Source organism: Lemur catta, unplaced genomic scaffold (assembly GCF_020740605.2).
Source record: "Lemur catta isolate mLemCat1 unplaced genomic scaffold, mLemCat1.pri scaffold_140_ctg1, whole genome shotgun sequence".
Lineage (NCBI taxonomy): Eukaryota > Metazoa > Chordata > Mammalia > Primates > Lemuridae > Lemur > Lemur catta.
Window position 1 is genome coordinate 60,260 of NW_025423765.1, and position 25,839 is coordinate 86,098.

At 41.9% G+C, this 25,839-nt stretch overlaps 1 protein-coding gene across 2 annotated transcripts; it reads left to right on the top strand.

The window, feature by feature from the left end:
* Positions 1–256: 256 nt before the first annotated feature.
* Positions 257–25,144, top strand: LOC123629350 (zinc finger protein 736-like). 2 transcript variants are annotated; one of them, XM_045539114.1, is made up of 6 exons: positions 257–360; positions 3,518–3,677; positions 5,162–5,288; positions 5,794–5,889; positions 17,720–17,798; positions 21,374–21,440. In XM_045539114.1, exons 2-6 carry the CDS (start codon positions 3,663–3,665, stop codon positions 21,420–21,422), a joined length of 366 nt encoding a protein of 121 aa, XP_045395070.1. In that variant the 5' UTR covers positions 257–360; positions 3,518–3,662; the 3' UTR covers positions 21,423–21,440. The 2 variants fall into 2 exon arrangements, with proteins under 2 accessions (XP_045395070.1, XP_045395071.1); XM_045539115.1 differs by lacking the exons at positions 17,720–17,798; positions 21,374–21,440 and adding an exon at positions 25,088–25,144.
* The last annotated feature ends 695 nt before the right edge of the window (positions 25,145–25,839 follow it).

The window sequence follows — 25,839 nt, forward strand, 5'->3', positions numbered from 1 at the left end:
CGCTAAATCAAGCTAATTAACATATGCATTACACCTCACATGCTTATCATGTTTTGGTGTGAGAACACTTAAAGCTACATAGGGCGAAACACCTGTTACTCGGCCTCCTTCAGCCCTGGTTTGACCGCGTCTCCCGTCACTCATGGCCGGAGGGGTGGGGCCTAGAGCCTTATCCAATCCGGCGTGCCGACGTGAGAGCTGTCCAATCAGATGCGCAGCCGGGAAGAAGGAGGCGGCTTCCGGGATCTGGCGCGGCCTTTGTCTCTTCCGCCGGGCTCGGAGCAGCGTCCGCGCTCCGCTGTCGCTCCTGCAGGGGGCCCAGGTGTCTCTGCCGCAGCCCGTGTCACCCGTGACCTGCAGGTACTGGGGGTCCCTAGGGAGGACGCGGGGACGCCCCGGAAGCTGGGACGGGGCGAGTGTGCGGTCGGCGCTCCGAGGGGGCGGGGGCCGGGCGGGCGGCCGGAAGCGGCTGTGGGGACGCGGCCTCCCGGCTTCGCCTCCGGAGTCCGGGACCGAGGTCGGGCCGAGGCGCGCCGGGGCGTTCGGTCCCCTCGGTCCGCGGGGCGGGGCCGGGCCGGGCGGGCAGCGGGGCCCTGGGCGTCCTGGCCCGGCCCGGCGTGTCCTGCGGCCCCAGCCCGAGCGGCTCCGGGCGGCCGCGCGTCTCCCCAGGTTGTGCGGGGACGACGGGAGGGTCCTCCGGGGACGGCGGCGACGCTGTGCGGGGCTGGTGCGGGAGAGGAGGCGTAGTCCGTGAGGGCCTCGTCCCTCCTCCGTCCTGTTAACAGTTAAACTGGGGAAGCGTGGAAACTTAGAATCGTTTATTTAAGCAAACAGTAATTGGTGAATCTGCACGTCCCCAACCGTGGTTTGAGGTCTTGGGGCCACTGGAGGGGCTTGAAGGAAAGACTTATGAGGCGGACGAGGAAGCAAACCAAATTAAACAATTTATTGGGTACGGTTATAGCGGGTTTATTTGGACTATCCACGTGGTTGTTTTCGGGTTTTGTAATCAGAGTTTTAGGGCATTTTGTAGTTGTTTGCCTAAGTTTTTTTCCTTTTAAGTTGTATTTACAGGAGATGCGTTTGAGTCAGAATTAGGTTTCCATAGGTAGGAACCAGAGCAGTATGGCCCCTTCAGTTTAATTGCTCCTTATTTAATTATCTTAAAATTCCCTAAAGGGACTGCTTTTCCCTGCATTTTCCAAATATATGGGAAGCAGGGTCTCAAATCCAAGACTCAAATCCAGTTTGCCCAGCCTAACTGTTCTAACAGGGCCTGTTGGAAATCCCAAATTTCCGGTTCCTTCCCCACATTCCTAAATGCCTGCTACCCCTCCCCAACTCATAACATTATCAACTATTTGTCCTATATTTATTTTTCAAGCAGACAAAATATTTTAATTATTTTTTCACAGGGCTGTGAGTGGCTTTTTTAAAATATTTGTTTTCTGTTTCTAAACATTTCACAGGACCGTAAAGCAGAGAATAAATTACCTGACACTCCCCTGTAAAAATTGTATGTGCTCCTCATCCTTTTATCTTCCCTGGGCTCACACACCTTACCAGATTATCTTTAGGTTGAGGTCCCCTTTGAAAACTTTACAGGGTGACGTGTCCTCAGCCATCCTTGTGTCTTTTCCTGGTCCTGGTTTCACAACTGTCTGGGGATGACCCAAGATACCCACAGTGACCGTGTCTCCTGGAACATGTGGTGCATGTCAGCTCTGTGTCAGTTTCTCCCAGAGGACAGTCTGAGGAGTGGGGCTGTTTCCTCTAGGGAGAACAGCTGTATTCCCTGGTGCTGATAGGAGTCTACCGTTGTACCCTTCATCTGAAAAGCTAACCCACTGGGACATTAAGGTTTTCTTTCCTAAATCTGAGCTTCCATTTTTTTGGAGACACATTGGTGCTTAGCCAGTAAAGTGCTGGTATTGGGAGGAAAGGGCAGAAATGATTCCTGCCCTCTGGGTTCTTTTAGACTTTTGAAGGGAGGGAAAACTGTACCAAAAGACAAGGAAAACATGCTCAAGTCAGGCAGTGCAAAAATCTGCAAAGACATTTGCACTTCCGGCACACAGGCACAGCACAGTGTCCCCTGGGATGGTGGTCACTGAGTCCTTCGATGAGCAGGATGAGGGTGGGAGGATTTCCAGAGTGATCAGATGGTCTGACTTGACACTGGAGTCACACGTATCTGTGCTGCACTCACCATCACCTTTCTCTGAATACGTCACCTTGAAAAGATTTATTCATTAATTATAAACTGTGTTTTATCAGTAGAGCCTGAAAGATAATAAAATATTTCCAAAGAGGGGCAAGAACAAGGTGGCTTTCAGGGAAAAAAAAATCTAGTCGTATATCCCATTTGTTAAAAAATTCTTTTTTATGTTATTTCTTCCCCAGAGTCAGTGGTGTAAGGTTCTGAGTTCAGTTCAATTTTGGGGTATTTCAAACAGAATCCCAGAGCTTAGCTTTGGGAATGCTACCAGGGAAAAGAAATATCTTTTATTCTGTACAGTTTTTATTTCATCAGTGGCAGAGAAGAAAAATGAAAAAGCTGGGCCGAAAGTCTAGATTCTGCTAGGAATTATGGGACGCTTAGTGCCTGACCCCCAGGGTGTTAGGAGGGTGAACTCACACAGTGAACGTGAGGTCCCAGCACGCCGCAGGCAGCATACTTGGGAGCACTCAGGGCGTGGTCAGTCAGCATCGCCTTAATGCACGTGTCCATGCAGTTTTCCAGATGGCTTCCTCAGATAGAGCTGCCTTCTGCAGCCTCCGTAAACCTGAAAGGGCCAGCAGAGAATGTTTCAGGACGGTGGGTGGTGGTCTTCATTTGGACCAGAATTATTTATGTTGTGATGGAAGTGTTGGGTGTAAGGAACTTGGTGCTGTGCCTGCTGTCTCTAGCTGGCGGAGACTGTTCACATATCTGAGGAAGCAACATTAGCATTAACAGGAGACTTGTGAATAAAGCCCAATCCATGGACCACCTCCACACCTGCTGAATCACATTGCTTAAAGTGGGACCTGGAATAACAGTTGATTTATGTGTCCACTGAAGCTTGAGACGTGATGCTCAGCTAAGTAGCACAGCCCAGGCTTTCAGCTCTACTCCATGGCCAGGTTGAAGGAACACGGTCACCTGTGCCCACCCTGCAGATTCTATTCGTCAGGGTGGGAGCATCCATGTGGTTTTAATTACCTGCCTCATGTGATTCTGAGGTGAGGCCAGGGTCAAGCATGTGGGCTCCCAGATCAGTTCATGAGAGTTGAGTCCAGCCTTTTTTCCAAAGTCGAGGTCACAGGACCGGCGCTGCTTGGGTTTGCTTGGGGGGAAACCAGTGTGGCCCGTATTCCCGCTGCTGCAGCAGAAATTGCCGGTGTCTGTGGCAGGGGAGGGCACCTGAGGGCAGGGAAGGAGAAATGCACATTTTGGTATTTATGTGGGAGCTCGGTGTCCCCGATTCTCTACTGTGACAAAGGGCAGGTGAATGTCGTATTTTCTGCGCTTCAGGGTCCTTCCGCCTGCGGGTGTGGTGGTAGCAGATGGAGGGGTCGCGCTGAGGCCTTGACATGCACATTCTCAAGATGCAGCTGTGACCTGTGCAGATGACCTCAGCTGAGAGGGCGCCTTAGAGAGGCCGGAGGAAGAGGAAGAAATGGCTGGTTCTCAGGTAAGTTCTCCCAGGTCAGGGGCTGTGTCCACTTTCACTGCTAGAATGTCCTGTATTTGGGATTTGCAAACCTTTGCTTCTCTGCTTCTGGTGGTTCTGCCGAACAAGATTGTCTCAACTACTTAGTTTCCATTCTTCTTCAGATACTCAAGGGCTCCTTAAAATCCTCCTCCCCTGCATAGCAGAGCCTTCTCTGCCTTCTCTCCATGCAGGCTGTTCACATAGCCTGCACAGTTCCCACCGTGAGTTTGTGGCCTGCAGGACTGAGCATGCTCCCTTTCTGACAGAGCAGCACGGGAAGATGTGGATACCGGAGAATCCTCTGGGGCACGGGGCTGGGTCCTCAGCTGTCAGTGGGGGGACCTGTCCTGTGAGGTCGCATGTGGATGCCCCGTCATCCTTATGCCAAACAGGATTTTAAAAGGCACATTCAAAGAGGATGGTATAAATTGCCCCAGATAACTCAGAAATTTCTGGAAAACAGTTTAATTGGAAGAGTTGTGCTCTGTAGGATGCTGCGGGACTATTTAAATAAAATAAACCATTAGCGATTACAGAACATGGGAAATATATATGTGGTTTGAACTTGGCATAAAACTGATATTATTTATGATTGGATTCACAGTATAGGTATTTATTGGTGGCCAGTAATGTCACAGCAGTGATGTGGTGTCCTGTGCACATCAGCACCTGACACAAACTTACGGTCTTAACAGTTGGTGTGAAGTTTACTTACTCGGTTAAAGCGGTCTCTGACAGACTCCTCTACTGTAGTGATGATTTTCTAAATTGTCAGTAAGTATCATGGGGAGTTTTACTCAGGGAGGTACATAAATCATCACATTTCATCTGGCAGTTCTCCTTTTTCTTGGTTTTGCTTTTTGGCTTATAGCTTGCTTTGGAGAATGAAGGCTCTCATCTTTGTGTACTGGTCAGGTGAACCAGGATAAAACCCAGGTTCTACTACTTGCTGTATGTTTGACAAGATATTTTCTATGGGCTGGAAGAGTTGGAATTACTGGTGAGTGTGTGAGAAATGCAGAAACTCAGGCCCCACTCCAGATCTCCTGAATCAGAATCTGCACTTCAGTACGATCTCCAGTTCACAGCCGTGCACATTGAAATTTCAGTCATGCCTTTCTAACTCACCTTGACTTTTCCACATGAGAAACATATACAGCTTATTGTATATGATGTGTATATGTATACAGCACTCAAAAATGTATATGCCTCTGTGGATGCCCTTAATTTATATGAATACTTTATCATGCACAAAAGTACAGTATCTGCATGTTTTGTGGATCTCTTTGCTGCCCTCTGTCCCCAGAGTAGAGAATGCATTAGAGGATGTTACTGTGTTAATTGCTGGGTAATTCCAGTCACTCACGTAAGTCAAAGCCACTTCTCTTCCCTCTCTCGTTTCACCTTTAGTGAAATTAAGAGCGTTGGCCATGGCTGTTTGGTAAATACGTTTTTCCCCCTAGGGATTGTTGACATTCAGGGACGTGGCCATAAAATTCTCTGTGGAGGAGTGGGCGTGCCTGGACCCTGCTCAGCAGAATTTGCATCGGGATGTGATGTTAGAGAACTACGCAAACCTGGTCTCTGTGGGTGAGGATGACTTCCTTTAGGAGTCTTAATGCACCCTAAGGGTTTTATTTTCTTATGGAATGTTGTATGGGAATTTCTGCTTTGCATGAATGACTTTCAGAACAAGAACTGCTTTCAAGGAACACTTTGGGGCTTGCTGGTGTAGAAAGGAGAATCTTCAAGTTGTTTTATCTTGATATGAACCTTCCCTTTCGTGAGCTGGCCTGTATACTTCACTCCAGATGGGTGACAAGTCTAAAAATTTGGTAGCATAAAACATTGTTGTCCAGACCTTAAAATTCAATTTTGACCACCAGTGTTTCATTTAAATACTAGATAGTGGAACTAAGAACTCACAAAGTTTTAAATAATTTCTAAATATCCTCCTGGTTCTGTGAAGAAACAGTATTTGGAGTTTAATTTTCCAGAACCTCTACAATGTTCTTTCTTCTCTACTAAGCACAGTACGAGGTTGGTAATTGGAGAATCCTGGCACGAGTCACGTTGCCTCTTTCTAATGACACAGGTCTTGCTGCCTCTGAGCTGGACCTGATTTCCTGTCTGGAGCACAGGCAAGAGCCCGGGCCTGTGAGGAGACATGAGGCAGGAGCCACACACCCAGGTAGGTGGGAGTGAATGCGGCAGATGACACAGGTGAGAGGGCCAAAGTTCAGGGAAGAAGCCAGACCTTAAAATGTAGTTTGGGAATCTCTGCTCGAATGGAGATGGTTTCTGAGAAGCCTGGGTTTCTTTCTCTGGCTGTCACCTAGGGGCATCTTCTGCCCCATGCTCTTGCATTCTCTAGGGACCCTACTTCCCTTCAGTGACCTTCCCTCAGGGTTACAGTGAGAGCCGAAGTCCTCTTCGTGGCTTATGAGAAACTGCATGATCTGCGTCCTCTTCCATTGCTTTTGGGGACATGGGAATATCTGCATAGTTTTGAGGAACTCCATTTGGAAGTATTTTTTACCTTCCCTTATTGCATGGTGTCTGAAATGTGTGTGAGTAGTGGTGTTATTGATATTTGCTTCAGAAATCCCAGGAGCACCAGCGACAGACGCTCATTTTCTGTTTTGTATTTTCCTGTCATGTGGAGGTTTCCATTGCTATGTTGTCGGAATTCATACCCAGTAATTTCATTAAAATACTAAGAATCTTCCTAAATATAAAAATGATATTTTAACTTCAAATTTTTATAGTATGGTATAAACTGAGATTAATAATTTAAACTATATTTCCATTTTCCTGAACTGTAATGCATCTAAGTGTATCCACTCCTTCCTAGATTTCTTAAATGTACTGTGTCATTAGGCATCATAGAATGTGATTCCCACTTTGAACTTTTTTTTTTTTTTTTTTTTTTTTTTGAGACAGAGTCTTGCTTTGTTGCCCGGGCTAGAGTGAGTGCTGTGGCATCAGCCTAGCTCACAGCAACCTCAAACTCCTAGGCTTAAGCGATCCTACTGCCTCAGCCTCCCGAGTAGCTGGGATTACAGGCATGCGCCACCATGCCCGGCTAATTTTTTTCTACATATATGTATTTTAGTTGGCCAGACAATTTCTTTCTATTTTTAGTAGAGACGGGGGTCTCGCTCTTGCTCAGGCTGGTCTCGAACTCCTGTCCTCGAGCGATCCACCCGCCTCAGCCTCCCAGAGTGCTAGGATTACAGGCGTGAGCCACCGCGCCCGGGCCATTAGTGTCTTTTAAATGCTTATTTATTACAGCTTTCTCCTTAGAGCTTTTCATTAATGATTGTAATGCATTTTCTGTAAAATTTTACTGCTGCACACTGCATGCCAAGGATTCAAGATTCCTATTCCCCAGGAGTCCACAGTCATTGTAGTTATTTAGAAAAATGTTTTCTAAATTCATAACAATATTGCATGCAGAATTTTATTCATAAATATTCCTTTATTCTTCCTTTGCATTATCATATTACTGGGTTTTTTGGGCGGGGGGTCATTTCCTTGGCATCAGTTTATTGTGTTTTTGGTTTTACCTGTTTATTATAATTTTTGAAGAAAGATTTACAACTTTGTTTATATACTTTTATGTCAATGTGGAGCTTAATTAAAATATGAATCAGGCATAGTTCTATCAACTAAATTTTATGTGTGTGTGTCTGTTTGTCTCTATAGATATGACTCTAACTTTGTTCATGGATTTTCTTGTATATTTCTTCTTCTGGCTTGTTGTCAACAGTCTGTTTTATCTTGCCTCGGTGAGTAGTCATGGCAATAGTCTTAATTTCTCTGTGTTTACTGATGAACCTCCATTTTCTTCATGTGAGAGAAATACTTTTGTGCTTTGAAGCTAATTTTTGGAAAGCTTTTTAACTTTGTATCTCTTTTAGTTATCCATTTAAAAAGTTAATTGTGGTAAAAATGTAAAATTTACCATGTTAAATTTTTAAGTGTAAAGATCAGTAGTGTTAATTATATTCACATTGTTACTCACAAGACCTCTAGAACTTTTATATCCTGCAGAACTAAAACTTGGTGCCCATTGAAGAACTGCCCATTTTACCCTCTTTCCAGGCCTTGAAAAACACCATTCTACTTTGTTTTTATGATTTTGGCTGTTGAAGATATCTCATACATTATCTGTCATTTCGGTACTGGCTTATTCAGTTGACATAATATTCTCAAAGTTTCTCCTCACTGTAGCCTGTGGTGAGATTGTTTTCTTCCAAGTCTGAGTGATATTGCATTGTATGCAGGTGCCACATTTTCTTTAACTGGTCATGAGTCGAGGGACATCTGTGTTGCTTCCACCTTTTACTTTTGTACCCGGGTATACAGATATCAATTCCAGCTCCTACGTTGTATACTTTGGATACCTACTCAAAGTGGGATTGTGGGATCGGATGATAATTTCATTTCGAATGTTTTGAGGAACCCCCATGCCGTGTTTCATAGTGGCTGCTCATTCTTCCCCACGAGCATACCAATCTCTCCACATTCCCAATAGCTTTGTTAGTCTTTGGTTATTTTTTTGTGGCCACTTTAATAGTTGTGAAGTAATATCTTACTGTGGTTTTTATTTGTATTTTTCTAAAGGCTATTAATTTTGAGCATCGTTTCAAATCCTTGTTACCCATTTTTATCTCTTCTTTAGAGAAATATCAGTCCAATCCTTTGTCTATTTTTTATCAAGTTATTCACTTTCTGTTGTTTTGAGCATTAAGATATTTTATATATTCCAGATATTAACACTTATCAAATACGTGATTTGAAAATATTGTCACCAATATCTTATGTAGTATTTTCACTCCACAAAATGTTTTCTTTCATGTGCAGAAGTTCTGGAGTTTGATGTCCCTTTTTTATGTCATATCCAAGAAAATGTGCAAAGATTAATATCATGATCTTTCCTCTATATTTTCCTTCAACAGGTTTGTAGCTATATTTCTCATGTTTAAGTATTTAAGCCGTTTTAGATATGTTTTGTATATGATGCATGGGTAAGGTTCGACTTTTTCCATGTAGACGTGTAGTTTTTACACCGTTTGTTGAAAGGCTCTCCTTTCCCATGGTGTGGCCATGGCAATCTTGTGAAAGATGATTTGATTGTATACACAGGGTTTTCTGTTGGGCTCTCTATTCTTTTCCATCATCTGTGCATCTGTCTTTGAGCCAGGACCCCATTGTTTTTATTTCTGTAGCTTTGTTTTGAAATCAGAAAGGGTAGTTCCTCTTTTTGTAAAGAGGATTTGGCTATTCACAGTCTCTACAATTTCTTTTAGGAAGTTTTTTGTATTTCTGTCAAAGTACCATTGAGATTTTTTTTATTTGAGGACCATGAGCCACAGTTGTATTCGTTCATTTCTGGCATCCGAAGTTGTCTTTGATGACATCCTTGGGCTGAGACTCTTTGCCAGAATCCCTAACTACTACACGACTACGACCAAGCACTGTACAGGGTTTTCTCTGTCTGTCTGTGTTACACAGGCCTACCCATTCCCCCGCTTTCTTGTTGTCATCAGTGTTAGTTGGGTGGATTTGGTGTTCAGCACGAAGGTCCTCTACAAACTTGACATACGTAGGTTCCGGGTAGTTGGATACAAGCACACAAAGGTGGGTGTGGCCCTCGTCTGAGGCGTTGGCAGATTTGTGAATGTCACATGCAGGCAAGGCCATCGTGGGTGAGGGTGGCCTCCAGCAGCCCTGTGTGCAGTTCTAGTGTCCACTCCACCTCCAGCAGCCATGCCTTGCTCAGCCGTGCCCACGGGTTACGGGAGCAGCCGAATCTTGACTGCACCTGAGCCTCCACCACCGCAGCACTGTGCGGCAGCGGGGAAAGAGCACCGTTGAGATTTTTATAGAGATTCCCTTGAATTGGTTCAACACCGTGTGTTATGCTGACATCTTAACAATATTAAGTCATTGGACTCTTGGGAAAGAATTTGTTCAAAGTTTCAAAGTGGCTTTAACCTTCACATATTTTTGGATTTGCCAGTTTCTCTTTTGTTTTGATTTCTAGTTTCATTTGTTCAGAAAAGAAAAATTGTATGATTTGTCTTCTTAAATTTGATGACTTGTTATGAGTCCAAAGAGAATGTGCCATATATGAGTAGTATATTGTATATGCCACTGCTTTTGACTGTAGTTCTGTGTATTTCTATTCCGTTTGATTGGCCTATAAAATTGTTCAAATTTCCTGTTTCTTATTGGTCTTCTATCTGACTTTCCTATTCATTATTGGAAGTGGGGCTTGAAGTTTCCTACAATTATTGTGTTGCTGTGTATTACTTGTACTTCTGTCCATATTTGCTTTGTATATTTGGGAACTCTGTGTGTGTGTCTATGTGTTATAGATTGCTGGTAAATGGATCAGCTGTACCCTTACATAATATTAACCTTTGCCTTTGCAACAGTTTTTTGACCTAAAAGTGCATTTTATCTAATTATGGCCACCTGACCCTGTTGTGGTTATTATTTGCATGGAATAAATTTTATCCTTTTATTTTCAGCCTATTTTACTCCTTACAGCTAAAGTGAATCTTTTTTAGGCAGCATGTTATATTGTCTTCTTTGTTGTTAATCTATACAGCCATTTTATTTCTTGTCATTAGGGAGTATAATTCATTTCTATTTAAAGTAATTACTGAAGGAAATGAAGTTACTATCAACATTTTGTGAATTGTTTTCTGTTTCTTGTAGCTATATTTTCCCCCATTTCCACTCAGAGTGCCTTAATTTTTGTCCTTTTGATTTTGTAGTGGCAAGCTTTGATTCCTTTCCCATTTCCTTTGGCTTGCTTATTTTTTTGTTTTTGTTTTTACTTTCTTTTTATTCTTTTCCCAGCATCAGAAGATAAGCCATGACTTTTTACTTACTTTCTATGGCATTTTCTTTGTGATCACCTTGAGAAATGGAATTTATATCATACATCTTAAAGTTATAGCAATATACTTTAATTTCATAAAACTTCACTTCCACTGAATACAAAAACTATACCTCTTTACATTCCCTTCCTTCATTATGAATGTCGCAAATTGTAATTTTTTGTATTGTGCATCTATTAACAGAATTTTCCACTATAAAAAAATTCTATAGTAAAATTTTAAAAGTTTCGTATACCATCATTATGATAGTGGAGAACTCTATATCTGTGTATAGATTTACCTTTAGCAGAGAACTTTATAATTTTGTGTGATTTTATTATGGTGTTTAGCATCATTTCATTTTTCAACATAATGGACTCAATTTAGCATTTCTTGCAGGGCCGTTCCACTGACTCTCATCAGATATATTTTCTTCCACTCTTTGGGTTGTTTTTTTTTTTTTTCACATTGTTCCTTGTTTCCTGTACCGTGCAGAAACTTTAGTTTTATGTATTCCCATTTGCTTTTGCTTTTGTTTTCTTGTTTTGTAGCATGTGCTTTTTTGGTTTTGTATCCAAAACGTCATTGATGAGGCTTGTGTGAAAGAGTTTGTTCCCTATGCTTTCTCTGAGAAGTTATACAGTTTTTGGTCTGACATTTGATATTAATCCCTTTTCAGTTAATTTTTTTTGTCTTCTATTTCATTTTACATGTGGATAGGTACTATTTAACATCATTTATTGAATACTTTCCCCTTTTTGTATCTTGGTGCCCTTTTCAAAAATTAGTTGACTGTATGCACATGGGTTTATTTCTGCTTTCTCTTTTCTGTTTCATTGGTTTGTGTGTCTGTTTGTATGTCAGTACCACACTCTTGATTAGCATAGCTTTGTAATAGTTTCCTTCAGAAGTGTGATACTTGCATCTTTGTTCTTCTTTCTCAAAATTGTGTTGTCTGTTTGGGGTCATTTGTGGTTCCACAGAAATTTTAGAATGTTTTTCTATTTCTGTGAAAAATGCCATTGAAATTTTAATGGGAATTGCATTGGATCTGTAGCTTTGTGTACTATGAACATTTTATCAATATTATTTTTTCCAATCAATGAACAAGGGGTATTTTTCCATTTATTTGTTTATTTACTTTTATCAATATGTTACAGATTTTGCTAACAGATCTTTCACCTGTTTGTTAAATTGACATTAGAATTTTAAACTTTTTTATGCTTTTGTAAATGGGACTGTTTACTTTTTTCTGTTTATTTTAGTGTATAGAAATGCAACTGATTGTTGCATGTTGATTTTGTGATCTGCAACTTGATGGATTTATTCTAAATAGATTTTGGTATAGTCTTTAGGGTTTTATATTTATGAGAGAAGATTACCTCATGTCCCAGCAGAGAGAATTTTACTTACTCATTTCTGATTTGAATGCCCTTTTTTTCCCCTAACCTAACTACTGCGTCTCAGCCTTCTAGTACTATGCTGAATAAAAGTGGTGAGATTGGGCTTCCTTGTCTTGTTCCTGATGCTAGAGGAAAAACTTACAGTGTTTCACTGTTGAGTATAATGGTATCCAAGGGCTTCTTATACATGGCGTTTATTATGTTCAGGTACATACATTTGAATGTATATTATTTTGAGTTTTTATTATGAAAGTATGTTTAATATGGTCAAATGTTTTTAATAAAACTTTTAAGATGATTATATTATTGTTATTTTTTATTCTGTTTTTATGGTATATCATTTTTATTGATTTGTGTATGTTGAAACATCCTTGCATCCCAGAGATAAATCCCATTTGATCATGGTGTGTGATTCTTTGAATTTGATTTCTCATATTTTGTTGAGACCTTTTGCTTGTGTCTTCATCAGGGATACTGGCTTGTAGGTTTTGTTTGTTTGTTTAGTGTCCTTATCTGGCTTTAGTATGAGGGTATTGATAGCCTTGTAAAATGAGTTTGGTAGTGTTTCCTCCCTTTAATTTTTTGGAAGTGATTGAGAAGTATTGACATTAATTCTTCAAATGCTTATAAAATTCACTGAGGGACTCACTCGGCCTTGAAATTTGTTCTTTGAGGGATTTTTATTTATTCTCTCAATTGCCTTTCTCATTGGTCTGTTTAGTATTTTTGTTTCTTCATAATTTAATCTTGGTGGGCTTGTTTCTAGGAATTTATTCTTTTTTTTTTTTTTTTTTTTTGAGACAGAGTGTCACTTTGTTGCCCGGGCTATAGTAAGTGCCGTGGCGTCAGCCTAGCTCACAGCAACCTCAGACTCCTGGGCTTAAGCGATCCTACTGCCTCAGCCTCCCGAGTAGCTGGGACTACAGGCATGCGCCACCATGCCTGGCTAATTTTTTCTATATATATTTTTAGTTGGCCAGATAATTTATTTCTATTTTTTTAGTAGAGACGAGGTCTCACTCAGGCTGGTCTCGAACTCCTGACCTCGAGTGATCCACCCGCCTTGGCCTCCCAGAGGGCTAGGATTACAGGCGTGAGCCACCGCGCCTGGCCATGTTTCTAGGAATTTATTCTAATATATCCAATTTGTTTTCATATAATGGTTAGTCTTTTAATATATATTTTTGAATTCTGTGGCATTAGTTATAATATCTTCTCTTTCATTTATAATATTTTGAATCTTCTTTTTTTTCCCTTGGTTAATCTAGCCAGAAGTTTGTCAATTTTGTTTTCTTTTAAAAACTCAACAGTCTTTTTGACCTTTTCCATTGGCTCTCTAGTCTCTATTTAATTTTTTTGCTCTAACCTTTATTTCCTTCATTATACTACCATTGGGATTATTTTGTTCTTATTTAGGTTCCTTGGGGTTTAAAGTTAAGATATTTATTTAAAATCTTTATTTTTATGTTAATGTAAGAATTTATCAGTATAAACTTCTGTCTTAGAGCTACTTTGTTGCATCCCAGAAGTTCTGGTTTGTTGTCTTCCCAATTTCATGTGTCTCAAGGTACCTTTTATTTCCCTCTTGGTTTCTTCTGTGACCCTTTAGTTGTTCAGGAACACATTTATTATCCACGTATTTGTGAGTTTTCCAGTTTTACTCCTGATATTGATTTCCAGTTTTATACCATTGTGATAAGAAAAAAAACTTGATATAATTTTTATCTTTTTTTTTTTTTTTTTTTTTTTTGAGACAGAGTCTCACTGTGTTGCCCGGGCTAGAGTGAGTGCCGTGGCATCAGCCTAGCTCACAGCAACCTCAAACTCCTGGGCTTAAGCGATCCTCCTGCCTCAGCCTCCCGAGTAGCTGGGACTACAGGCATGCGCCACCATGCCCGGCTAATTTTTTCTATATATATTTTTTAGTTGGCCAGATAATCTCTTTCTATTTTTAGTAGAGACGGAGTCTTGCTCTTGCTCAGGCTGGTCTCGAACTCCTGAACTTGAGCGATCCTCCCGCCTCAGCCTCCCAGAGTGGTAGGATTACAGGTGTGAGCCACCATGCCCAGCCACATTCCATCATTTTAACTTGAAAAATTCCCTTTACCAGTTCTTGTAAGACTGGTCTACTGGTGATGAATTACCTCCATGGGCAGTCTTCATTAGGTTTCTCTTTATGTATTTTGAGCCTTATGAAATTGGATTTCAATACTCGTTTCTAGATTTGGAGAGTATAAGGATATTATATCTTTAAATAATCACTTTTTTCTTTTTCTCTTCTGCTTCTGAAAATCCTAAAGTGCATATATTTGCTTTATTATACATTGTAAAGCCCATATGCTTTCTTTACCTTTGCATTTTTTTTCTTTTAATTGGCTACTTTCAAATGAACTGTCTTTGAGTTTGCTGAATTCTTTTCTCCATGATTTAGTATCCTTTTAAGGCTTTCAATTACATTTTTTAGTTCTACGTTGGTGTACCTCACCCTGAGGGTTTGTTTTTTAGTGGTATTCATGCCTATATTAATATTCTCATTTTGTTCATGCATTTTTACAGAAAACTTTTTTGTTATAGTTCAGTGTTCTTTTCTATCTGATATTTTATTTATTTATTTTTATTTTTATTTTTAATTTATTTATTTATTTATTTTTTGAGACAGAGTCTCACTTTGTTGCCCAGGCTAGAGTGAGTGCCGTGGCATCAGCCTAGCTCACAGCAACCTCAAACTCCTGGGCTTAAGCGATCCTCCTGCCTCAGCCTCCTGAGTAGCTGGGACTATGGGCATGCGCCACCATGCCCAGCTAATTTTTTTCTATATATATTTTTAGTTAGCCAGATAATTTCTTTCTATTTTTAGTAGAGACGGGATCTCACTCAGGCTGGTGTCGAACTCCTGACCTCGAGCTATCCACCCGCCTCGGCCTCCCAGAGGGCTAGGATTACAGGCGTGAGCCACTGCGCCTGGCCTATTTTTATTTTTTAAAGGCTGGTTAAGTGAAGCAGTAGGAGTGGAGAAGGAACAAAGGAATCTGTAACTGTTTCTGATCAATTAGTTGTAAACATCACACACTCGGGCCAATCAGGCTATCTGAGATTTCAAAAAGATGATTACCTTAAATTCTTTGTTAGCCAGTTCTCCATTATTTTGCAGATGATTACCACAGATTCATTAGTTTTCTTTGGTGGTGATCAGGTTTGCCCGATGGTTTATGATTTGTGTATTCCTGTGTTTGTGTCCCTGACTATGAAGGAGCACTCCCCTCTTTCAGTCATTATCGACTAGTTTGAGAAGTTAAATATCTTGCCATATTTCATCCATGGGCTGATGATATTTTCACGGAGATTCCAGTCAGTTGAGTATGGAGCCAGGTCCCATGACTGCTACTGGGACTGTAGCGGATTCGTGGTTGGCAGAGCACTCAGTTATCAGGGCATCGTACACTCATGCATCCTGTCTATTCCCTGGGGAGACTGAGCTTTCTTCGAGATCTTGCTCAGTAGGACTGGCGCTGAGACGAGGAACTGCAGTGGTTTCTGCAGATCAGGGGCTTCTACAATAGGTGTGGCAAGTTTGTCTCAATGACAGGCTTCTGAGAGTGCTGTCACCCAGGTCTCTGGATGGGCAGGACTGACCCCTGATCCCAGCTGAGGGGGCTGTGACTGATTCACGGGGCTGCTGCAGCTGGGACCTCAGTCTTCGGTTCTGTCTCTTGGTCCATGGCGTGTCTCCCTGCAGGTGTTGGCGTGGGCAGGGCTGCTTCCAGACCTTGGCTGACAGGGACTGGAACTGAGTTCCAGGGATTCTTAGATCCACAGTGAGACTTGCGTTAGCAGGCCTGCCTTCATGGACGCAGACGGATGCGCTTCCAGACTGCTCCCAGGTTAGCCAGCCTGCTCCTGGGCTGTGACTACCTGCAGCTGGAGGCAGCCGGGTTCCAGTGTTGCTTCAAGATCCACATTCAGGGCTCGGTGTGGTGGCTCACGCCTGTGATCCTAGCACTCTGGAAGGCTAAAGCGGAGGATTGCTTGAGATCGGCAGTTTGAGACCAGCCTGAGCAAGAACGAGACCCTGACTGTCCTAAACACAGAAAAAATGTGTCGGGCGTGGTGGCATGTACCTGTAGTCCCAGCTCCTGGGGAGGCTGAGGCAGGATGATGGCTTGAGGCCAGGAGTTGGAGGTTGCTGTGAGCCAGGCTGACGCCACGGCACTCTCGCCCGGGCAACAGAGTGAGACTCTGTCTCAAGAAAAAAAAAAGATCCACATTCAGATCAGATTTGGTGGTGCTACATACAGGTCACAGATGGATGTTTCTCCCTGAAGATCCCAGTGCGGGCGGGAGTTCTTTTCCCCCGACCATTAATGAGAGGTGAAGAAAGTGGGTTTGGGGCTGAGTCAGGGGCCACAGACAAGACCAAGGGCATCAGGCCTCACCTGAGACACAGGTGGCTCTGAATCTTCCTGGGTATCTTGGCAGATGGTGCTAATGGCGAGACCAAGGGAAAGCGGACCGTAACTAGGTCCCCAGTGAGATGTTGCTACCTTTTGTTCTGTAGCTGGGACTGTGATTAGGCAGCCTGTCACATGGGTGAGGACCTGCCCTCTCACAGCGGCCTTACTGCTTGGTTTTGAGCTGCCCTAGGGCACCACAAGCTCAGTTCTGGATCCCGAAGCTCCCACAAAAGCAGTTTCATCTGGGCACGGCTGCTGCATTGCGCTGTAGGGTACAAATGGGGGGGAGGTCCTGTTCTGTCATCTTGGTGACGTCCTCTCCTGTGAGTTTCACTTTTGTAAATGTTGCATGTCAGTTTGTCTGGGACTTTTAGATTCAAAAGTTCTGAAGCAAAATGCTCACATTTACATGTAATATAAGAATTGAATTAGATTATGAGCAGACACCACATGTGTTAAAATGTTGGAAAGTTTAAGTTTACTGGAAGGAATAAGGAATCATGGAAATTTATATATCTCTTTTCTCAGCCTATATCTAAATGATGGTATAATTTAATCCAAAATGTTTGTTTTATGGCAGTAATTACATGACATTTTATAATGTTTATGTTGTTCCTTTATTTGGAAACATAAAACTTTGCTTAGCTACTAAGGACTGTATTATAGCCATTGTATGTTGTATAAAAGTAGTACCAATACACTCAACAACATAAGAAAGTTTCATTCACTTAAATTTTCTCAGTATGGCCTTTTATTAATGATTATAATGCATTTTATGGGAAATTTTACTACCATACCTTAAATAGCATTGATTCAATATGCCTGTTTTCAGGAGACTCAACCTGTCTTTTCCATTCCCTTTAACACTCCATACTAAAGGAAGCAGTAACCAGTCTTTAGGTAGCCCCAGAAAACCTGAGAGCTTTGGACACATGTTCCATTCTTTTCTTTGTTTTCTGAGAGAGAAACAAGGTCTGGGAAGATTTTTTTCCTGATTCCATTCTGCTGTGGTGCAGAAAGGTAACAGACTTAATTTCATTCTTTCTTAATTTCATTCTTCTTGGCTTTGTGCTCACTGTGGGGGTACTGCAAATTGTACTTTTTTTTTTTTTTAAGCATGTTTTGTTAAGTTGGTGTATCAATGGAGAAACAAAGGCCTGAAGTTTTTGATTCAGTCATCATGCTGATGTCTTCAGCTTGGAATACTTTTCTATATGTTATTTGTAAAGTATATAGTAATCGGAATTTTAAATTTTTTTGGTATATTTCAGATATATTTTCTCATTTCACCCAAGTCCTGTGGACAAAGAAGTGCATAGAAGCTCCATTCCAGAAAGTGATACTGGGAAGGTTTGTGAGTTGTGGTCTTGAAAATTTACACGTACGGAAAGACTGGGAAAGCGCAGATGAGTGTGAAGGGCAGAATGGATGTTATGATGGACAGAACAAGTGTAGAACAACCACCCATAATGAAAATATCAGTGATACTATAGGTCAAGAGCATAAAACATTTTGGAAAAAAGCTTCATTTATATCAGATACTTCTGCTGAACCATATGTTTCTCTAAGTAAATATCAGCATCAATTTTTGGAGCATAACTTTTATCAGAAAGAAAATTTGGAAATTCTAGACTGTGGTGTGATGAATGTTCCAAATAATAATTTGGACCAATTAAAATACAGAATTGGATTAAATGTTCAGTCAAACATTTCTGAAGATGTGATATCTAAAAATGAAGGTGAGATTTCTAAATATGATCGATTTGATAGGTCATTTGTTAAAAGTTTATTATTTTTCCACCAAAACATAATACCTTCTTCTACCAAAATCTCCAACAGTAATCACTATGGGAAAGTCTTCACTTGTTCATCTAATCAATATCATGGAATAGATAATTTGGGAAAATATCACACTTACAATAAAACTTTGATGCCCTTTAGCCAGGGTTCTACCCTAAATAATGACCAAGATATTTACATTGCAGACAGAAATAATCACTGCCGTAACTCTGAGAAAACCTCTAATGAAGTGTATAGTTCTAGAAAATATCCGAAAATGCATGTTCAAGAGAACGATTACAAATGTAACAAATGTAAGAAAGTCTTTTTTCAATACTCAAAGCTTATTGTTCATCAGTGTATCCATATTCAAGAGAAGCCTTACAAATACAATAAAGGTTTAGAAGCTTATACCCAGCCTTCAAAACATACTCAGCATCTTGGAATCCATTTTGGAGGAAATTCATACAGATTCAGTAAATGTGAGAAAGTCTTGAGTCGATCATCAAATCAAAGGGAACATAACATAATCCATGCTGAAGAGAAACTCTACAAATGTAAAGAATGTGGCAAATCTTCTAATCATATTTCACATCTTGTTAAACATCAGAGAATTCATACTGGAGAAAAATTTTACAAATGTGGTACTTGTAGCAAATCTTTTACTCGATCCTCAAGTCTTATTGTGCATCAGAGAATTCACACTGGAAAGAAACCCTGCAAATGTAAAGAATGTGGCAAAGTCTTTAACTGTAGTTCACGTCTTACTCAGCACCAGAGAATTCATAATGGAGAAAAATTTCACAAATGTAAAACAAGTAGCAGATCCTTTAGTCATTCCTCAAATCTTGTTGTGCATCAGAAAATTCATTCTGGAGAGAAACCCTACAAATGTAAAAAATGTGGCTTGTCCTTTATCTGGCCTTCAATCCTTAGACAACATCACAAAATTCATACTGGAGAGAAACCCTACAAATGTAAGGAATGTGGGAAAGCCTTTAAGTATAGGTCCCTTCTTACAAAGCACTACAGAATTCATACTGGAGAAAAAGTTTACAAATGCAGTACGTGTAGCAAATCTTTTACTCATTCCTCAAGTCTTATTGTGCACCGGAGAATTCATACTGGAAAAAAATTTTACAAATGTAATACATGTAACAAATGTTTTACTTATTCCTCAAGTCTTATTGTACACCAGAGAATTCATACTGGAGAGAAACCATATGAATGTAAGGAATGTGGTAAAGCCTTTAAAACCAGTTCACAACTTACTCAGCACCAGAGAATTCATACCAGAGAAAAATTTTACAAATGCACAACATGTAGTAAATCCTTTATTCGTTCTTCACATCTTATTGTTCATCAGACAATTCATACTGGAGAGAGACCCTACAAATGTAAAGAATGTGACAAATCCTTTAAGTATAGTTCACATCTTACAAAGCACCAGAGAATTCACACTGGAGAGAAATTTTATAAATGTAATAAATGTAGCAAATCTTTTATTCATTCCTCAAGTCTTACTCAACATCACAGAATTCACACTGGAGAGAAACCATACAAATGTGATGAATGTGGAAAAGCCTTTCAAAATAGTTCACATCTTATTCGACATCAGAGAATTCATACTGGGGAGAAACCCTACAAATGTAAAGACTGTGGGAAAACCTTTACCTGTAGATCATACCTTACTCGACATCAAGGAATTCATACTGGAGAGAAACCCTACAAATGTAAAGAATGTGGCAAGGCCTTTAACTGTAGGTCATACCTTACTCGGCATCAGAGAATTCATAGTAGAAAGACTCTATAGATATAGCAAATAAGAAAATAATATCCAAAATACATAACGTAGAAATTACCAAAAATATGACAGAAAAGGAAACCTTACGGATAAAATAAATGGAAGCATTTAATTAAAATGCAAATTTCATTCTATTGGGGGATTCCCAGAATAAAAAAACTAAAGCACAAACACTTTGAAATTTTATACCAAAACAGAATATCTATTATGGAGAATAATCCAAATTCAAAGCAATTATATGATTTTTTCATATGGTTCAAAGGAGCAAGAACGGCCGGGCGTGGTGGCTGACGCCTGTAATCCTAGCACTCTGGGAGGCCGAGGTGGGTGGATCGCTCACCATCAGGAGTTCGAGACCAGCCTGAGCAAGAGCGAGACCCCCGTCTCTACTAAAAAAATAGAAAGAAATTATCTGGACAACTAAAAATATATATAGAAAAAATGAGCCGGGCATGGTGGCGCATGCCTGTAGTCCCAGCTACTCGGGAGGCTGAGGCAGTAGGATCGCTTGAGCCCAGGAGTTTGAGGTTGCTGTGAGCTAGGCTGACGCCACAGCACTCATTCTAGCCTGGGCAACAGAGTGAGACTCTGTCTCAAAAAAAAAAAAGCAAGAACATAGTCATTCGATACTTTATTTGTGTTGACAGTATTTGACTTGCTTGAAAAGCAGGTATTGATGTAATTCAGCTCTCAATTCAGTTGATGCTGTGCCTTAATTTCTAGTGTTCATATGAAAATATATGATCTTTTCTCTGCATCAGAACTACTAGAGATTATTCTATATTAAGTGGATATAATTAATATGAATTTTTCCATGGCTGTATAATTAAGATGTAAAACCCATGATGAAAATCTAAAGGAAGATGCAGCTTGTCTTTGACTTATATTATAAAACATTCATGGATATAAGCATATGGTGCATGTTGAGAACGTGACTCTTCTGAGTTTAAGTGAGGGGACCAATCTGAATTTACTAAATAAATCATTTTTTCCAGTTGGTCCTTACACGGAACAAACTAGCCACTTAAAATGCTGAGTTATTTTCATAGTAGAATCAAGTAGAAGTCTTGAGTATTATTTGGTGTGATAGAATACATAGTAGAAGTGTTGAATGTTACTTAATGTGATAGAAATTAATATGCCTTCACAGATATCAGTCAAAAGTAAAGATTACTCCTATCTGGAATGTTATAAATTATTTCCAATCAACATTCAGTAAATAATTAGCCTCACAGGGGTGGGAAACTTGTGGCCTTAAGGCAACCTATGTGGCCTTGTCGATTCTTAAGTGTGACCTTTTAACAGAATCTGAAATTTACGGAACAAATTTTTTTACTAAAAGCGGTATAGCAGACAAAGATGAAGCTTTTCTTACTCATTTGGTGCTTTAAAAACAACAATCTTGAAATCAGAAGACCACGGATGCCCCCACCACGTGATACCTCGAGAAAAATGCTCCTGGAGTTCTTGCAACTGTGTATTACCAGGGAGCATATACTGGATTTTCGGATGCTTTCTGAAGACTGTTTGAACATAATTTGTTTGAATCGATATAACTAACTGATTTTTAAAGTTTAACACAGATATGTAAAGAAGGAATTGTTATCCTGTCATCAACTTTACACTGTCTCATCATGTCTAAGACTGTGGATAACATGTGGAAATAACATTGTATTGGGTGACAGAGTGGCATGATTTCTCTAGTAATCTCAATTCCCTCGGGACTTAAAATTCCTATACTGGGAGGATATTGTCATAGTTACTATTTTGTATTCTTTTCTCATTTTTGTAATCACTGGGATATTGTGATAGTTATAATAAAGTTTCTGTGGGAGTATAATTAGAAAACATACTTTTTAGATCCTAAATCACTATTTATATAGTTTTGCCCCATAATTTTTTGCACATGCTCTCTGAGTCAAATGCATAGAATCTTCTTTTTATTTTAAGTTACTTAGAATGCAATATCTAAATATGCTAAGCTAATAGTTTATATAATCTAATCATTCTCAGAAATTAATTTGAAGATATGAGCAATTCTGCAGTGATATATTTAGTTATGCTTTGTTTAATATACTTTATTTTCTCCATTTTCAATTAGAGAATGAAACTACCTAGCCAAGCTTTTTTTTTTAATTGTTGTCTTCCTTTTAAGACAAATGTACTGATTTTACTGGACTGACTTTTTCAGATAGAAACAGAAGCTTCAAAAATCATGCAGTTGTTTTGACATTTATATAAAAGTAAGAAACACACAGGGCAGTGCTCTATGTGAAATAGATGCTTAATATTATGGAGCAAAACGTTCTTACTGGGGTGAGTTTGTAGATGTAGGTAAGAGACTGAAATGTCCAGAGTGGAGAACTGGCATCAGCTCTGCACGTGCAGAGGGGACATCTGTTGCCAGGCTGCGCAGCTGACTCTCTGAATTTAGAAAGAAAATGCATCTTGTACAATTTTGTGATCGTCTCCAGCTTTTCTCTCTCTTTTATTTTATCCCCACCTGCGTGTGCACCACAGCCCTTCTCCCTCTTGGCCCGTGTTGTGGCTGCGTCCTTCTCACTGCTCTCCGGTGTCACGTCGTCTCACGCAGGGCTTCGTTCTGAGGATTGGTATGAAGTTTTCGTGATACAATGATAATTTGTTTCTGACTGGGAGAGTTTGAAGACATGCGTTGGTTTTATACACACGGTTTAGAGCACTGAATTGAAATAAGAGGAAAGTGGTGCCAGGAGCCCAGAGCACTAAGTCAGGCGGTGAGCACTGTGGGAGACGTGGAGACAGAACAACCGTGACCGTGCTGTGTCTCTCAGAGAGGCGGATGGAACGTACTGGAAAGCGTATATGGGAAACACTTTTGCCATGTGAGAAGCAGGCTGAACTGAGCTCACAGCACTGACTCTGAGTCACAGGTAGTTACAAGGGGTGTCGTCGTATGGCCAAATGTGACATAGATGGGATGGGTACTTTGGGGATATTGTCAGTTGCTGATTGTCAGGGTGGTGGGTTCTGTCCCCATGGTTGGGAATTACTGGGCAGTGTGCGGACCAGGTGCTGTTTGGAGTTTGAGATTGTCGCAGTTCTTCAGACCTCGATCAGCTTTAGTGGCAGGAGATGGGGTGGTGGATGAGTTCAATTTTGTGGGCGTAGCTTTAACATGTCGTGTTGTCAGAGTAAGTGTTTGAGACGAAGATGCCGCTGGGCGACTGAGCTGGGCAGAGTAAGCAAGGTGTGCCGCCGTCACACACAGTCCCAGTTTCCCAGGGAGCTGTGTGTGTGACCCCCGTGCACTTATGCAGAGTATAACCCCAGCTCAGGTGATATCTGCTGTAGGCGGGTGACCCTCCAGGAAAGCCGGCCCACAGGTGGCACGGACCCCTCTTATTGCCACTCATGCTGTCAGTCAGTCATGTCATCCATGCTCTGTTTGGGGCGCTGGGAGAGGGAGGGACGATGGGACGGTCAGATGCACTGGACACTTTAGCCTGAAACATTCTACCCACTTTTTAGGATAGAAACGTCCGTGTTCTTTTACAGCCTACGTTCCCCTTTCACCCAGCCTGTCTCGAATGGAAAGTGGGTTGTGAATTGTGGAAATGGGTACAGTGAGGTTGGGTTGCAGGTTAGGTTCACACAGTTCACATGGACACAGTTGAAATGTAATAATGCACCGTCTTCCGTAGGTACTGGTTTGTGTTCGGGCATACCAAGAGAGGACTGCTGGGTGGTATCGGAATAAAAGACGCGTGTTTTGCCTTATGTCCGTGGCGAGTGTGCAGCGGCACAGGACTGCTCACACAGTCCCCTGACTCCAGGCGCGCTGGTCTGTTTCCATTTCCTCTCTGACACTGTCCACACTCGCTGTTGCTCGCGCACACTAGGGCTGGCGGCTGCCCCGCCAGTGTCACGCCACATCCCTACAGCAGCAGAGAGTGCACGTCACCAGGATAGGACGTAGAGTTTCACTGGAAGCTGCTGCTTTTAAATTCAGAAAAGGCCATTCTCCCTTTGCATTGCTCTGCCTCTTGCTTTCTTACTACTGTTGAGGTTTTTCTGCAAGTTTGCCAGTCCAGGGAACCCAACTAGGGGACTAATGTTTGGGCTCATATGTATGGTTGTCTTCTCCATTAAGGCCTGGGAATGCAATCAAATTGACAGCTTACCGTGACTGGTTTTACGTGGGTTCTGGTCTTGGTTATCCAGATGGGAAGGGGGGCTCAGATGTGGACTGTCCATATGGGGATGGGGAGGGGGAATATTTCCATGAGTACATGGGGTGTGATTCTGAGTACTTTATTTGCCTTGTAGGCTACTCGACTCTGTGGAGAGCAATCAAGACAGATCACCCAAATGAGAATAAGGGGTATATATGCCGTGTGTGTGCGCACCTGTGTGTGAATAAATAGACAGACATTAGACATTCATTCATTCTCAAGAGAGTCAGTGTCACCACTGCTGCGGCCATCACCGCCAGCAGTGCTTTCTTTGCCTTTGGCAGAGAGTCTAAGGCAGGCAAAGGAGTGGGAAAGCCCTGCGGGGGAGAGAGGGGAAAGGCAGGCCCTGACAGGAGGCGGTTGGCACGCTTGAGGAAGCTGAATACCGGCCGGCTCCAAGAAGGGCGTCCCACGTGAGGGGCCGTGGGGTGCACCCGTGGCTCTCCATACCCCTCCAGTCGGTCCAAAGTTGGGAGCAGGGACGAACGTGAGGGAAGGGACGCCCTGAGGGCTTTAGCCTTGGGGGAGTGGGGCGACAGATAGCTGCAAAAGTGCATTAGGTCAGGCTTGGTGGGCCGGTCCCACGGGTGGCTACAGAGGTGGTGGGTGTGGCGTCACCAGGGTCAAGGGCAGACTTTGAAAATTCTATCGCCCAGCCCAGAAAGGCTCCCTTATCATCTGCAGGCAAACCGACACCTTTCGTGCATAGAGAAACGTCGTTCGGTGTTTTTACGGAGGCGGTGGCGATGAGGACGACCATGACAACTGCTCCTGTCCCGCTCCTGCCGCTGCCTACACAGGTTGGGAAATGCGTTAAAATCTTCACCCCTCCCTCTCCCCAGCAGGCTGAATGGATGGATCGATCCCCCCACTCGTGGCCAAGGGAACCCCAGGAAGACCCTAAAAAGATGACTGCTTGGCCCTGAGAAGGCAGGTCAGACATACCCGGTCACGCCCCCTCCCTTCTCAGAGCTATCCTTCGCTAACTCGTCAGCCGGCCTGAGGCTATCTGTCTGCGAGACAGAGCTTCCATCACAGCTGCGGGTCATCCCTTGACTTAACAGCGTCCCGTGAGTGAGTGGCTCGGATGAACGGACTTCCTTAGCTTAAAAGATCGCAAGCGTTTAGACAAAGCTGCATCTTTTTTAACCCATTACCCATCCAAGTATCAGTGTAAACCCCGTCATCCCCCGCTTCGAGATGGCTCGCGTTTGGGGTGGGGGTGGGGGGCAAACCAGCGTACACCGTGTCCCCGTATCGATCCATGACTTCACACAGAATTCCCATGTCCCTGGAATGTAGAAAACCAAACTGTAACCGGACCACGGCAATAGCACTCACTCCTTGCTTCTCGGCGTGGCTCTCCGGGCCACGGTCAGGGACATCCATCTTACTGAGTTTGGCTTCTTTACCAGGGACAGACCTATACGTGTGCACGTCAGTTTGTGTATAAATAATGCATGCTAAAATTGTACAACCGGAACAACTGAAAAAGTCATTCAGCACTTTTCACAGACGATCTGGTGTGCCTGCCTGCGTGCGTGTGTGCGTGCGGGCCGGCCGGCTCCACGCTTTATTTTTTGATTTTCATGTT

Coding starts and splice junctions, on each gene's coding strand:
- LOC123629350 (XM_045539114.1), top strand. Junction 5,890..17,719: donor GGCAGGAGCCACACACCCAG/GTAGGTGGGAGT, acceptor GGTATATTTCAG/ATATATTTTCTCATTTCACC. Junction 17,799..21,373: donor CAGAAAGTGATACTGGGAAG/GTTTGTGAGTTG, acceptor TTTTACTAAAAG/CGGTATAGCAGACAAAGATG.